The 15,624-nt window shown below is 39.5% G+C and overlaps 1 protein-coding gene across 6 annotated transcripts in view; it reads right to left on the reverse strand.

Annotated features, from left to right (window-relative positions):
* The window catches only part of LOC122639699 (cytochrome P450 CYP72A219-like), a 99,885-nt gene that overhangs the window by 75,919 nt on the left and 8,342 nt on the right, over window positions 1–15,624 (reverse strand). Inside the window, exons 1-5 of one of the 6 annotated variants that reach the window (XM_043832603.1) lie at window positions 3,364–3,675; window positions 2,788–3,008; window positions 1,498–1,742; window positions 703–1,099; window positions 172–614 (exon numbers count right to left, since the gene is read on the reverse strand). The exons of 2 other annotated variants lie outside the window; for them this stretch is intronic. In XM_043832603.1, the coding sequence (XP_043688538.1) occupies window positions 189–614; window positions 703–1,099; window positions 1,498–1,742; window positions 2,788–3,008; window positions 3,364–3,640 (1,566 nt within the window). In that variant the 5' untranslated portion in view covers window positions 3,641–3,675 and the 3' untranslated portion in view covers window positions 172–188. Of the gene's footprint in view, window positions 1–171; window positions 615–702; window positions 1,100–1,497; window positions 1,743–2,787; window positions 3,009–3,363; window positions 3,676–15,624 lie in introns of those variants that run through there. 3 more of the 6 variants (XM_043832607.1, XM_043832608.1, XM_043832605.1) reach the window with 3 other exon arrangements.

Below are 15,624 nucleotides of genomic sequence, written 5' to 3' on the forward strand. Positions count from 1 at the left end.
ATCCTTTCGAGAAATCTGCTGAAGATTGTGAGGTAAATTAATCTCTCCAAAAAACACCGAATCAGACACCTATATTCTTCCTTATGTTGCTAACAATAGAGTTTCAATAAAAACACATTTAACTGTATTTACAATAAAAGTGTCTAACAATCGATCACCAAGAAATGATGATAGTGATGAAGATTATTCTACAGATTATGTAATATGATTTGAGCACCATATTGTGGATGAAGAGTTATTACAGTGGTAGGAGCATGAGCATAGTATGGAGAAAGTTCAAATGCAAATCTTTGTAGAATCATTGCTAAAGCCATCTTTGCTTCTATCATCGCGAAGTTCTGTCCAATACATATTCGAGGCCCCCAACCAAATGGGAAAAATGAGACTTGATTCTTTGTAGCATTTGAGATTCCTTCAGCAAATCTCTCTGGTTTGAATTCTTCTGCATCTTCACCCCATACCTCATGATCACGGTGAACAAGGACTATAGGTAACATTAGTTGTGTTCCAGGGGGCAGAGATAATTCTCCTAGTTTTATGTTCTTGTATGTACACCGATTAAGCTGTAGCACGGGTGGATATAACCTAAGAACCTCATACAGAATCATGTTAACCTGAAATGGAGGATTAAGAAAGGGGAAGAAAGTTTAGAAAAGATATTATTCTAAATTATCTAAGACTGATGGGAAAGCAAATCCTTACAATTTTGAGTTGGCTTAGTCCATCAAAATTCGGTGTATTCTTCCCAAATATTTGGAAGACTTCTTCCCTCGCTCGCACTTGCCAGTCTGAATGCATACTTAATACAACCATCGTCCAAACAAGCAGAACAGATGTGGTTTCCTGACCTGCAAAGTAGAACAGTTTACACTCTTGGATGACATCCTCGATGGTCATTCCGGCGTTATTCTTGCTTTTATTTTCCTGAATTTCTTTGCTGTTGGATTCAAGTAACAAGCCTAACAAGTCTAACAAGTCATCGTTGTTAGCATTCACAACCTTCATAGCCTTCTGTCTTTTGTTGATGATGTCCATTAAAAGGGCTCGTACTTCTCTGTCAATTTCTTTCATTCTTTTGTTCCTTTTCGTAGGTAGCAAACTGAACATAGATAGCATTGGTGAGGGAAAGAATTGAAATTTTATAATAATTATTGCTTTTAGATTTTCTCGTGATTTATGATTTATTGTTGTCATACTTCACAAATTCATAGAGGGTGGGCTTTGGTGCAACGGTAAGGTTGCTCCATTGTGACCAAGTGGTCACTGGTTTGGGTCTGGAAACAGCCTCTCTGCAAAAACAGGGGTAAGGCTGTATATGGTATGATCCTCCCCAGACCTCACAGTGACGGGAGCATCTTGCACTGAGTACGCCCTTTTATACTTACTGAATACATTTACTATTTTGTTCATAACAATGTGATAAACTTGAAGTCATCAATTCATCTAGAAAATGTAGAAACTAACTGAATTAGATTAGATAAGAATGCTGAATTGTACCTAAAACCAGGGATGAAAGCAGTCTGAAAAGATTGCACGAATAGCTCTGCTTGTTCATCTTGCAACTTGAATATCCGTTTACCTTCTTCGTAGGAGCTACCAAATGCCGCCCTAGATATGACATCCCCTGTTAAATTTTGGAGTTCTGGCCAGACATCCAATTCAAAAGACCCTTCTGATGTAATCAGTTTCTCCCATTTGCTGATCATCTCATTAGTGCTTGTATAAAATGCCGATAACATGCTCTTTAACAATTAACAAGGAAGAAGAAGATTCAATCTATCAGTATCACAATAGCATGGAAAAGCTATCACAGTAATGTACCAATAAGTAAAGTGGGATTTTAAATCCTGGAAAGAAAATTGTAGTTCTTTTTTTTCGCTAAAGGATCATATGTATTAGAAAGAGAAAAAAAAAAAAGAATGTACAAAAACAAAAACACAGCCCCTGACAAGAAACCAGGGTAGAAATTAAGAAGCCAAAATCGAACTAGTCCCTCCCACCTCCGACAATGCCATCAACAGGATGGGACTAGAATGCTACATCAACAAAGAGATAAAGGAAAAGAACTTAGGAAACCCGAAACCTCGGTCTACCTTGCGCATCCATTTGAAGGTCATGAAGAACCAAGGAGGGGAAAGTGATCATAGTCGAAGAAACCTCAAGTTTTGTAGTAGATTTGGCCAGATAGTCTACAACAGGGTTTGCTTCCCTATAACAGTAAGTAATTTTCCATTCAATAGACGAGAGGAACAACTGCAAAGATAACCACTCTTACCGCATAGACCATGGAACTTAGCCTTTGGATAACAGAATGAAAACTGAGTTGGAATCACATTGCACCCAAAGATATTGAATCCTTAGATCCCTGACAAACACCATTCCCTGAATTATCACCAAGAATTCAGCCTCGCTGTTTGATTTTATTCCCAGAAATTTTCTATATGAAAAGATCACTCTGGCTTGATCATCTCGAAAAACGTCACATGCACCTAACTTCCCAGGGTTTCCCAACGAGTAGCCATCAACATTGAGCTTTACCCAGTCTGGCGGAGGAAAACACCAGCGGATTTCTAAAAGATCCCTAGGCTTATCAGCGGTGGAGTTCTGCCTCTCTTCTTTCTTTTCTCTCCCCCCCCCCCCCTCCCCCCAAAACAACCACCACTCTTTTTCCAATGAAATGATGTAAACCTATTCTTTCTTTCTTTTTTTGGTAAAAATGATGTAAACCTATTCCATTGTATGCATTTAAAAGAATTAGAAAGGAAATGTCAAAGATATAGAAGTAACCTTTAATTTTTCCATATGAAATGCAGGGTTTATAATCCTTCTGTGCTTGACCCATTTCTCACCCTCATAATCAAGAAGTCCCCTCACAAAAAAACGTGAGAGAGAATTTCCTTTGATCTTCGCAAAGTCACCAAACTTGTTGCTCAGAATATCCCTTATGAGTTCAGGATCCATAATATACAATCTTGGATTTGTTCCAAACCAAAAGGCAGATTTTTTACCTGCATTTTCAATTATCAACAATTAATTCTCTTTTACCCATAGAAAATAAAATATTTTTTCAGGGATTAAAAGAACACAAAAGAGAATGAAATGTAGAGTAATGTAGAGTATATCTGCTTTTAAGGCTTCAACCCTTGGGCTATCCCAAAAGAACCAGGTCCTTCACTAATCCTACCAACTATTTCTTTTCTTAATTTTAAATTAAGAAATCAGCAAATCACTTGTTCTCCCCTCCCCCAAAACCCAAAGAAAAGAAGAAAAAACTTCCATATAACCAACCCAGCGTGTCTAGTGGAAAAAGATAGCAGAGATTGAAATCTATTTTCAGAGATAATCGGAGCCAAGAAGACATACCGTAGTTCTGTATGGTTTGAAGATGAAAGGGCATGACACGTGGAACAATATGATGGGATAGGTTCATGGGTTTGGACCGAGCTTCCTTGAACAGCCTTTGGCTCTCTTTCAGGTCACCCAACAGTAAATTGTATGGAGTGACTTCGATGCCTTGTTCCTTGAGAAGCCTCTCCAGCTTCTTAGGTCTCCACCATATCCATTCCAACACCTTCCATCCCAATAATACAACCAAAATACACAATATCACCATTGAAATGAACCCAATTTCTACCATCATTTTTCACTCTCTCACACACACACATGCTACCAGAGCTCCTTCAGAAAAAGGGAGGGAGAACTGAGGTGGGAGGTGGGGAAGAAAAGGTGTGGCGGGGAATGCGTCTCTCTAAGAATGATGACTTGTATGAATGCGTCTGAGGCAACTAAGAAACACCCCATTGGGCCCAGATGAGGACAGATAATCTAACTTAAAACTTTTCTCAGCCACGAGTCATGCTGAACACTTATGATTTCGGTCGATACTTATCTCCATCAGTTTTAATCAATCGATTTTATCCCTGATTTTCATTAACATTGGATTTTATTATCTTTTTACCTTGGTCCGTACTGCCAATGATCTGGGATTAATCAAGAATTGGTATTTGTTTGTTTACCAAGCAAAAAAAGCACAAAAAAAGGAATTGGAATTTGCACCATAAAAAATCAAGAATTGGTATCAGTCTACCAATACCTATATGAATCGGCCAGGCCAATCCACACCAACTCTTAAAACCATGCGCGTGAAACGTCCAAATGACCATTTTCAAACCATCCAATCGGGGCAGCAACAAATTTTTTTTGGATTAAGGGTAAATATGTCATTTCATTTTTTGATTTGATTTAAGATTTTAAATTATCACTGTTATTGTAGAGGGGGATGGGTGAGCATTTTCAAAAAGCTAGGGGTGAATTGAGTATCCTACGATTTTCAGGAGGTGTCTTGTAATTTACCCATATATTTATTCACCAAAAAAATATTGTAAGAGAAAAATCACATAATGAACACCAAGAATCTTTTAAGTGGAAAACCCTTCAATGTAGATGGAAAAAACCACCGGGCAAATCTTGCACCAATCCACTATGAGAAAAATAGGAATACAATGTTTTACTCAAGTTTTTGCCCAAACTTGAAATTTACAAGCAATTGGAGACAATACAAAAGGAATTTCCTCAAAAGAAGCCAAACCAAGTTCTCACCATAAACACCACGAATCTCACAAAATCTCCTTGTTTTGAAGAGATCTCAAAATTGTAGTTGAAATAGCAAGGCTTCTAAACCAATTCCAACCTCTTTGCTCTTCTTTCTCCTTCTTCTTCTCTCTTTCTTTTTCTTGTTTTCTTTTCTTTTGTGAGTTCTTTAGAACGACACACACCGTACTAAAGAAAAACCAAAGAAAACGATGCCTAAAAGGCTATCCAAATTCCACCGCCCAAACCCCTAGACGATTCACATTCTAATGCCTTTTGGCTTGGGGCTTGGCCTAGACAATAAGAGTGGGTTTGATATCAATCCCGGGAGCTGTTTTTCAAGCCCGGGAGTGTCTTGGTCACAAAAAAAAATAATGAAAGTTGTTAGATAAAAAAAATCTATATACCCGCGATTATATGACCAATTGTATATGATATTTAGAATTTGGTCCCAAAAAATTCTATTAGGACCCATTTTCACACTGCTTCAGCTGCTTCAGCTCATAAACTCTAGCAATGTTGTTGTGTTCTATCAGATCATATCTCTCACATATGATCATAACCGTTTTCTTTCCCTGTTTTCCATTGATTGCAATCCTATCCAATCCCTCATGATCCTCTCTCAATCTTCCATACATAGCACTGCAATCCATTGTAATCCTGTAATCCCATATGATCCTCTCTCAATCTTCTATGCATGGCATTGTAATCTCTTATTTATGGTTTGTGTATTATGGGTGATAGACTTTCCAATTTGTGGATTGCATCACCTATATATACACTCTCTATTTGTAAACTAAGTCAAGAAAAATATTCACATAAAATATTCTTATCATGGTATCATAAGCCAGCAGCTCCAACGAGCAAAGAATCTTTTTTTTTTTTTCTACTCTTCCCACGTTCTCTCTTCTTTGGAAACCATGGGCTCTCCTCCCCTCCACCCCAAGCTCTTCTACTCTCTCCTCCACTATTACACCTACACCTAGTCTTTCACAAATCCTCTCCATTAAACTATCATCCAAGAATTATGTGTATTTGAAGACCCAAATAGTACCATATCTCAAAGGTCAGCGATTTTATGGCTATGTCACTAGCTCCAATCCCTGCCCCAAGGATGCTTCGCAGGTTGAACAATGGGAGGAAAAAGACTCCTTGATCATGAGTATCCTAATTTCTTCTCTATCAGATGAGGTCATGTCCCTTGCAGTTGGCCAAGAAACCAGTAAGGAAATATGGGACGCTCTCCATGCGGCCTATAGTAATGCTTCTACCCCAAGGATCTTATCCATTAATGCTGCACTTCAACAACTTGTTCAAAAGCCAGATGAGACTGTCACACAATTTTTGAGTAGGGCCAAGGCTCTCTCTGATGACTTAAGTGTTGCCGGCAAACCCCTCCCACCGGAGGACCTCAATCTCCATATTTTTTACGCTTTACGCGCTGAGTTTCAGCCACTCGTGCCAACTATGATGGATCGACAAGAGCCGATCAGTTACACGGATATGCATGGCCTCCTGGTCAGCCATGAATATCTACTTCAGTCTCGCCAGGCCATGGTGGACCCGGCTGCCAATGCTACAGCAAATGTGACTCAGTACAATCGCGGCCCTCCTTCCCAGTCCTTTGGCCATGGCACTTCTAATGGTCATGGATGGGGCAGGGGTGGTGGTGGCCGCCCAACTGGACCCAGTGGTTTTGGCAGATCTATTGCCTATGCTCATAACCCTTGCACAATCTGTGGGCACACAAACCATCAAGCCCCCACCTGCTACTACAAGAATAAGACTATTGGCCAATCATCTACTCAGACTCCCTCTCCATCCGCCTATGTTACACACACCAACCCTCCATTACTACCCACACCACAGCCCTATACTCACAACAACCAAACCCATCCAAATCCCAACCCAACCCAACCGTATTACCCACCACAACATGGCCATAATCCTCCACCCAATGGAAACCCGAGCCTAGCATCTTGGATTCCGGACACTGGGGCCACTCATCATGCAACACCTGACTTGCAGTCGCTCTCCTCATATGCGCCCTACAATGGTAAGCACAGTTTGTCAATTGGCGATGGTAACTCTATTCCAATCTCTCACATTGGTACTTCATTTCTTCCTTCTTCATCTCGTTCTTTTTCTCTTTCTGATATTTTACATGTACCCTCTCTGTTAAATTCCTTACTTTCTGTAAATAAATTCGCTACTGACAACAATGTTTTCTTTGAATTTCATGCCACTCATTTCCATGTGAAGGATCCGATCTCCAATCGCATTCTTCTTATGGGGCCTGGCAGAGACGGACTCTATCATCTACCATCTCCATCGCCACTTCCTCCCTCCACCAATCTTGCGCAGGTTTCCACTTATGATCACTGGCACCAACGTTTGGGTCACCCACATGACCGCTCCCTTCGCCTCATGGTTAAGGACATTAAGTTACCTTTGTCTCCGCATTTATGTTCAGCCTGTCAAATGGGCAAATTAAGCTGTTTGACACTTCGTGAATCTAATAATCGTAGCAGTTCTCCATTGTTTTTAATTTTTAGTGATATTTGGGGCACTTCTCTCACTATTTCATCTGAAGGAAACCGTTATTTTTTACTTTTTGTGGATGATTATACTTGCTATATTTGGTTTTACCCTCTTAAGGCCAAATCAGATGCCTTCTCTGTGTTTAAACAATTTCAAGCCTTAGTTGAACGCCAATTCTCTACCACAATAAAAAATGTGCAAACTGATTGGGGTGGAGAGTTCCGTTCACTGCGTAATTACTTTGCCACTCTTGGCATCCACCATCGGACTTCTTGCCCACACACACATGAACAGCAGGGCAACGTTGAAAGGCGTAATCACCATATTGTTGAGACCGGGCTGACCCTTATGCATCAGGCCTCGGTCCCTCAACTTTATTGGGATTATGCCTTTGAAACAGCTGTTTATCTCATTAACAGGATGCCCACTCCCACTCTTGGCAATCTCTCTCCCTATCAATTTCTCACATCTAACCCACCCGACTACAGCTTTCTCAAAGTTTTTGGGTGCCTTTGTTTTCCTTTTCTATGCCCTTACAACAATCACAAAATCGATCCTCGGTCTGCTCCCTGCATCTTTCTTGGGTACAGTCCCCATCACCATGGCTGCTGTTGCATGCATATTGGATCACATCTCATTTACATTGCATGACATGTGCTTTTTGATGAGCTCCGCTTTCCCTTTCGTGAAACCAATATGACCCCCCTCCCCACTTCTATAACCCCATCTTGGACCACCCTACCTCTCACCATCCTACCCGATCCACCATCACCAAATCCTCACAATGATCAATTAACCAGGCCTACCACACCCATCACACCCACCGAAACCACATCTCCCTCCCCTAGTTTGTCCCCATCAGCAACCCCAACCCCACCATCTTCTCCTCCACGCTCCTTAGTAAGCTATATGCTGATCCCTCCACCACCCCCCATGCCCATTTTACCCCCATAGCCCCAGAACCACCGAATCCACTCACCACCGAACCCACTGAATCCACCTGTTACACTCAGGCTGTGAAGGACCCCCTATGACGTCAGGCTATGTTTTATGAGTTTGCAGCTCTCCTAAAAAATGGCACATGGTCATTAGTCCCCCCTACTAATGCAAATTTGGTTGGTTGTAAGTGGGTATACAGGATCAAACGCAAGGCGAATGGGTCTATTTAACAGTACAAGGCACGCCTTGTAGCCAAGGGATTTCACCAGCAGCAGGGCTTGGATTATGATGAAACATTTAGCCCAATTTTCAAACCCACCACAATTCGCACAATACTCACCCTAGTTGTATGTAAAGGATGGGGTGTTCGCCAACTAGATGTGTAAAACGCCTTCCTCCATGGCATTCTTAATGAAGAAGTTTATATGTCACAACCTCAGGGTTTCATAGATGCCAGTCGCCCCAATCATGTATGTCGATTGCTGAAGTCTTTATATGGCCTCAAACAGGCCCCACGTGCCTGGTTCAGTCATTTGTCACAGTTCTTGATTCAGTCTGGATTCCAATCATCATAAACGAATCTGTCACTATTCATTTATACACAAGGTCCGACGACCACCTATGTTCTAGTGTATGTTGACGACATCTTGGTTACTGGCAGTCAGCCCAAGCATGTTGAGACTCTACTAAATGGGTTTGTATCTGAATTTTCCATCAAGGATCTGGGCCGCCTGAATTTCTTCTTAGGGGTAGAGGCGACATATCATCGTGATGGACTGACATTGTCTCAATCCCGGTATATCACTAATCTTCTTCAGAGGGCAGGCTTGCAAGACTGTAAGCCAGTCCTCACACCAATGGCCACCAATTTTACAACATCTAAAGAAGGGGGTGCACCATTTTTTGATCCAACAAAATACAGGTCGATAGTTGGGGCACTGCAATACATAACTCTCACACGGTCGGATGTAGCTTTCTCTGTAAATAGAGTGTGCCAGTACATGCATAACCCTACTGAGGACCATTGGACCATGGTAAAGCGTATACTATGCTACCTTAAACACATTGGTGCTTATGGGCTACGTATTAGCCAGTGTAATTCTCATGATCTCCAGGCCTTTTCTGATGTTGATTGGGCTGGGGATGCAGATGATCTCAAATCTACTGGTGGATATGCCATATACATGGGAAACAACTTAATCTCTTGGGCCTCCAAGAAGCAGAAGACAGTTGCACGGTCCTCCACCAAGTCAGAATTCAAGGCCCTTGCAGATGCCTGTGCTGAGCTTACATGGCTCCAGGCTCTCTTTGGTGAGCTTGGTATTTCCACTTCTACGGCATTCGTGTTATGGTGTGACAACATCGGCACCACATACCTATTGGCAAATCCCATTTTTCAAGCACGCACCAAGCACGTGGAAATCGATTTTCATTTTGTTCGTGACAAAGTAGCCAAACGTGACCTTCAGGTTCGGTTTATCTCTACAAAAGATCAAATTGCCGATATTATGACCAAGGGCCTCGGCGCAGCATGATTTTCTTTTCTAAGGGACAAGCTGAAGATTTGCACGCTCCCATCTTCATCATATGATCCTCATGATCCTCTCTCAATCTTCCATACATAGCACTGCAATCCATTGTAATCTTGTAATCCCATATGATCCTCTCTCAATCTTCTATGCATGGCATTATAATCTCTTATTTATGGTTTGTGTATTATGGGTGATTGACTTTCCAACTTGTGGATTGCATCACCTATATATACACTCTCTATTTGTAAACTAAGTTAAGGAAAATATTCACATAAAATATTCTATCATGTTCTGAGTCAGTCTCTACCACGGAGTCCCATATCTCCTTAGCGGTATTTGTAAACAGTAGAGCATCGCTAATGGTAGGTTCCATAGAGTTGAGAAGCGAAGACATCACAAGATGGTTTTCAGCTTCCCACTCTGCATAACTCGGAGTTGTACCTGAAAGAACAAAAATGGATTCATGAAGGTTTAATTACTGAATCACTTCACAATGGTATGTTCCGGGTTCGTTTAGATAATGAAGGTCTGATTCTAGGTTATGTTTTAGGAAAGATCCGACGTAGTTTTATACAGATACTACCAGGACCTAGGATCAAAATCGAAGTAAGTCGATATGATTCAACTAGAGGACGTATAATTTATAGACTAACATTTGGTAAAATCGTTCTGCTTTCTTGTGCCCAAGAACGAACTGGCCCAAAAAGTGGTCCCAAAAACGTAAATGAATCTCCATCACAAGACCATTTTAAGGTGAAATCGTTCCCTAAAATCCCGATGAAGTTTCTTGCGATGAGTTGAATCTCACATGACCATCTCTAGTGACTGAAACACAATTTCCATGCGTCTTACGCTGTCAATCTTGTCTCATGTCCAGCTAGTGAACCAGAGCTCAGATCTTGCATCTCCAACCTCCTCTTGTGACTGAACTAGAGGAGAAATCTCATCTCTAGCTTCCTCTTGCGATTGAAACTAGAGGACAAACCAGAGGTGTCGTGGATCCTCACCGAACTTCTCAAGCTTAGAAAGTAATCTCGGTCTCTCTCTCTCTCTCTCTCTCTCTCTCTCTCTCTCTCTCTCTCTCTCTCTCTCTCTCTCACATACGGTCATACCATCTGATGAAACCCTATTCCAAAAATTTGTTAGAATTGCGGGTACGATTCGGCAAAAGCGAATTGGAATCGTTGCAACCGATGGGAGAAACATTCAAAACTCAAAATGAAAATTTAGGGTTTTGATCGTTACCTGAAACTTCAAAAACGCAAGCCTCCATACGATCTTAGCCCTTTCACAATGAGTCCCACGCACACATACTGCTTTGCGTTTCCTTGAATGCAAGCTCCTCCACAATCAATTTGGGTTTTGGTCACAGACTGGTAGAGAAGAAAACTGGAGAAGATGGAAAACCTCAATAATATTATGAGAGTCTATGCTAGGGTTTTCACACCATATCGATATATAATGCAAAATCCTATTACTAAGTAATGGGGTAATTACAAAATTACCCCTGGGTTTTCCTTGTGGGAATCGGAATCTGATTCATAATCGAGTTCCTTTTCCAACAAAATTCCCCTTTCTTTTATCTTTGTTGTCTCTCCCAAATCCTCTTTTGTTGCTCCAATCTTTCACTAGTCTCTCTCCTATCACTCTCCCTCTTGAACTCAAGTTTGTGCAAAGAGAGATAGAGGAGGATGAAAAAACAGGTGGTTTTTCACCAAGCTCAGGATTTTAGTCAAATTTGATAGAATCAATGGAATCACTCTACTAGAGCTTAGAGTTTTAACAAACATTGATGTCTTTATTTTGTCAATTTGAGGAATCTAAAGTTCGGAAATCAGGGTTTTGGATTCATTCACAGTAGCATTTTTGTCTTAAACAGGATATGTGAACAAATTTTGATTAATTATTGGAAGATTTGAATGACCTGCTTTTTCTCATTTACATTTTTTTTTATGATTGAGTTTCTGCTTTTCTTTGTTTGGTTAGATTATTAGGTTTATTTTGCCATTCTGGTGGAATTGGGGCGGGTGCTCTGTTGCTTCATTAAGATTATTGAATGTGGCTCTGGGTCTTTTCTTCCTTTTGGTTTAGGGGTGTATCTTTATGTATTTTCATGAATTTTTTCTGCTTTATATACATTTATTGAAGACTGAATTTTGGTTTTTCCTAATTGGTTGGATAATTATGTTTATTTTTTCACGGACATGTATTTTGTTGCTTCTACTGAGATTTGTTCTGTTGATAATTACATTCTAATCAATCTATGGTTTGAGAGTTGTAACTAATTAAATAATTACCAAATCTAGAAAATTAAAAATGGCAGAAAAGGGAGATTTCCTGTAATGCCAGATCAGGTGATTAGAGCACCTTCAAACTCTGGGTAGATTCCAAACTACAACAGATCTCAATTTGACCAAAAGAGGGGCCAAAAGGAATGTTATAACATTATAAGTGCTACTAATAGAAGATAGATTCTGTCTTATAATGAAATTGATGTTGGACAGGTGCTCTTCCCCAAGTTTTAACTCAGCCAGATTCATAGGGTTGTTGATGTTGAATAGTTGTTCTTGCCCAAATTTACATTCATACAGATTCAATGCGTAGTTGATGTTAAAGAGTTGCTCAGCCTGGTTCATTGGGTTGTTGATGTTGAACAATTACTCAGCCTGGTCCATTGGGTTATTGATGTTGAACAGTTGCTCAACCTAGTACATTGGGGGGTTTATCATTTGGTTAGATTAGTCCAGTACTAGTAAGGGAGAGAAATAGAAAACAAAAAGAAGAACTTGATAATCATATTTAGATCAGTATTTTAATTGGTGTTATCATTTAGTGAGATTATTTACCAAAAAAAAAAATCATGTAGTGAGATTAATACACTATTACTAATGGAAGGGAGGGAAAGAGAAAGCAAAAAGATCTGGTATTAATCTTTAGGTCAGTATTTTAAAACTAAAAGTGTATATCATCATACACCCAATAATAATTTTTTCATGTGGGTGGATCAATGGAGAGAATGTAATTGTGGGAGAGGTCAATGTAAGATCAGAACATTGAAAAAATCTTGGAGCAAAGGTCGACAATTTTAGTGTTGCCCATATTTTATTGGAGTATGTCAAACAAACTTGTGTTTCCTTATTTCAAATAATTAACTCTGGCATCTAACAGAATCATACTGTTTTACACTAGTCATTCCAGAATTACAGCTTTCTAGAATAAATGACTCTAGCATCTGACAGAAACTTACTGTTTTACACTGGTCATTCCAGAATTACAGCTTTCCAAAATAAATGACTTTGGCAACTAACAAAATCTTACTCCTTTACACTGGTCATTCCAGAATTACATCTTTCTAAAATAAATGACTCTGGCATTTGACAAAATCTTACTGCTTACACTGGTCATTCCAAAATTAAAGTTTTCTATAATAAATGACTCTAGCATCTAACAGAATCTTACTAGTTTACTCTGGTCCTTCCAGAATTTCAGTTTTTGGCCCTTACGTCGTCATGTTTTCTTAAAAAACCTATCGATCCCTGTACCGTCACGACACCGACTTTTCTAAAAATACTTTCGATCCCCCTGTCAGACTCGGAACGTCATTATGTGCATATAAATGGATCTTAATCAAGTTTTTAATCAATGGTGATGCCCAAAAATGATTTCATCCGTACTCATTGCATTTATGCCCTTTGGGGGCATTTTGGTAATATACTAATTAAAGGCCCAAAATCCCATTCCAATAATACTATTCAGTATGTCTGGACATCTTAAGTTGATCAACATCACTTTCGATCCTTACAATCCTCCAGAGTGTCAGTTTTGACACCCATTAACTATTTTGCCCTTGGGGGTATTTTAGTCATTTTGCAACCAAAACTTTTTTAGGACCCATGAAGGACTCCTAATAATTGCAACACATGTTTTGACACATAAAACACCATTTCCATGAATTTTTTACAATTTTTCCCTTTAGTGGCATTTTGGTAATTACTGCCATTCTGAGCTGGATTGTACTTTAGATCTTTGGAATATCTCATATATATGTCTTGTTAACATTTGCCTCTGGGATATGTATAATATGCACTTAGGTGATGTCTTTAAATATGAATGGTGATGTAAATATTTTTTTGCAATTTTGCCCTCTAGTGGCATTTTGGTAAATTGTTATTTCAAGTTGGATTGCACTTTAGAATTTGGAATATCTCATGCGTCTTGTTAACAGGTTTGGTCATGTTTAATATTAGTGTTGATGCTAAAATTTGATCTTTCTGCAATTTTGACCTCTAGTGGCATTTTGATAATTATTACCATTTTGAGTTGGATTACACTTTAGATATTTGGAATATCTCATATATGTCTTGTTAACATATTTAATCATGTTTAATATCATTGGTGATACTTAAATATGATCTTTCTGCATTTCTACTCTCTAGTGATATTTTGGTAATTATTGTCATTTTGAGTTGGATTGCACTTTAGATATTTGGAATATCTCATATATGTTTTGCTAACATACTTAGTCATGTTTAATATCATTGTAGATGTTTAACTATGATTCTCTGCAAGTATGTTCTCTAGGGGTATTTTGATAATATTTACCATTTTCAGTTGGAATACGCTTTTAATATTTGGAATACCTCATACATTTATTGTTAATGCATTTAGTCATATTCAGATCAATGGTGATGATCAGATATGGCATTATTTGCATTTCATGCCTTTATGCCCACTAAGGGTATTTTGGTAATTTCAATTATTTTATGTTGGTTTGCACATTTAATGTCTTATGATGCATGATCATGATATTTTGATAGTAGATCAACCTTGCATGTTGTTATATGAGACCTTATTTAGAGATAATTTGTGAACCCAAGCATCTAACACGAAGGATCGACTCCCCCGGGCAGAGGTGGGTGCGTAAAACCTTTCATCTCCGTAACATGACCTCTTATCCATTCTCTGGCCAGATCATATGGAATCAATCGTAGCCCTATCCTCTAACCAAGAATTGGGCTACCTATTTTGGGGTTCTAGGCCCTTCACAACCTGGGTGGCGACTCCCTTCTGTTATTTTAAATTGTGCTTTCCCCGCACCCACACCATTGGTTCATAAGAGTGAACCACAACATAACATCTTTTAACATTTCAATTCGAGTGGCTAAGGAAAATGGAAAAAATCAAATGTCGTGAGGCGTCATCATCACAACTCCCAATCGACCCCAAGAGACTCCACCACGGAGAGCGGGGGGAGGATCCAGTCCGCATCCGTTTGCGGTGTGTGTTTTCTGTTTAGTACTCTACAGTGGCGACTCCGCTGGGGAAAGTTTATGGTCAAGCTTTCACTAGATGCTGCTTTTGTTTTAAATACAAATATTCTCTCACATATTGGATTGTTTGACAATATGCTTGTTTGATAATCTTGTTTGTATCATTGTACTAACTACATCATGCATCGTACTCGGAGTGAAATCAAACGACGAAGGTACTCCCTGTTGTGTTTCTACCCCCGGGGAGGTGAGACACATCATAATAAGTACTTTGAGATCGAATAATGGCCGCTTCCTGGACAAGAGAGTTCAAAGTGAAATTAGGCGACAAGGATGTTCCCAGTGGACACTCTGAGATGAAATGATACCTGCTTCTGCACTACACTCATTGCACACACACACAATGCATGAAAAACACTCAACCACGTGGTTTAGTCATTGGACCCTATGTGTAGTCATGGGTAATTCGCGGCTAAGTCACACCCCTTGATATTTACTTTACGGTCTTAGAATCATAAGGGAGGATGGTCACTAGTGTGATGTGGGGTATATTGGATACTCAAAAATGGCACTAGTTTGATCATTTTGAGTCTAACTGATCTATTCCCCTAGTATATCAAAGGAACCACGTACTCATGGTTCGTTGTCATGAACGATAGGTATATCGGTTATATCAAGGGTGACCTTTTATGTCCTATCAGCCTACTTAATGCATCATGTAGAAAATTAGACCATACATGAATAGGATTCAC

Source organism: Telopea speciosissima, chromosome 9 (assembly GCF_018873765.1).
Source record: "Telopea speciosissima isolate NSW1024214 ecotype Mountain lineage chromosome 9, Tspe_v1, whole genome shotgun sequence".
NCBI classification, from domain to species: Eukaryota; Viridiplantae; Streptophyta; class Magnoliopsida; order Proteales; family Proteaceae; genus Telopea; species Telopea speciosissima.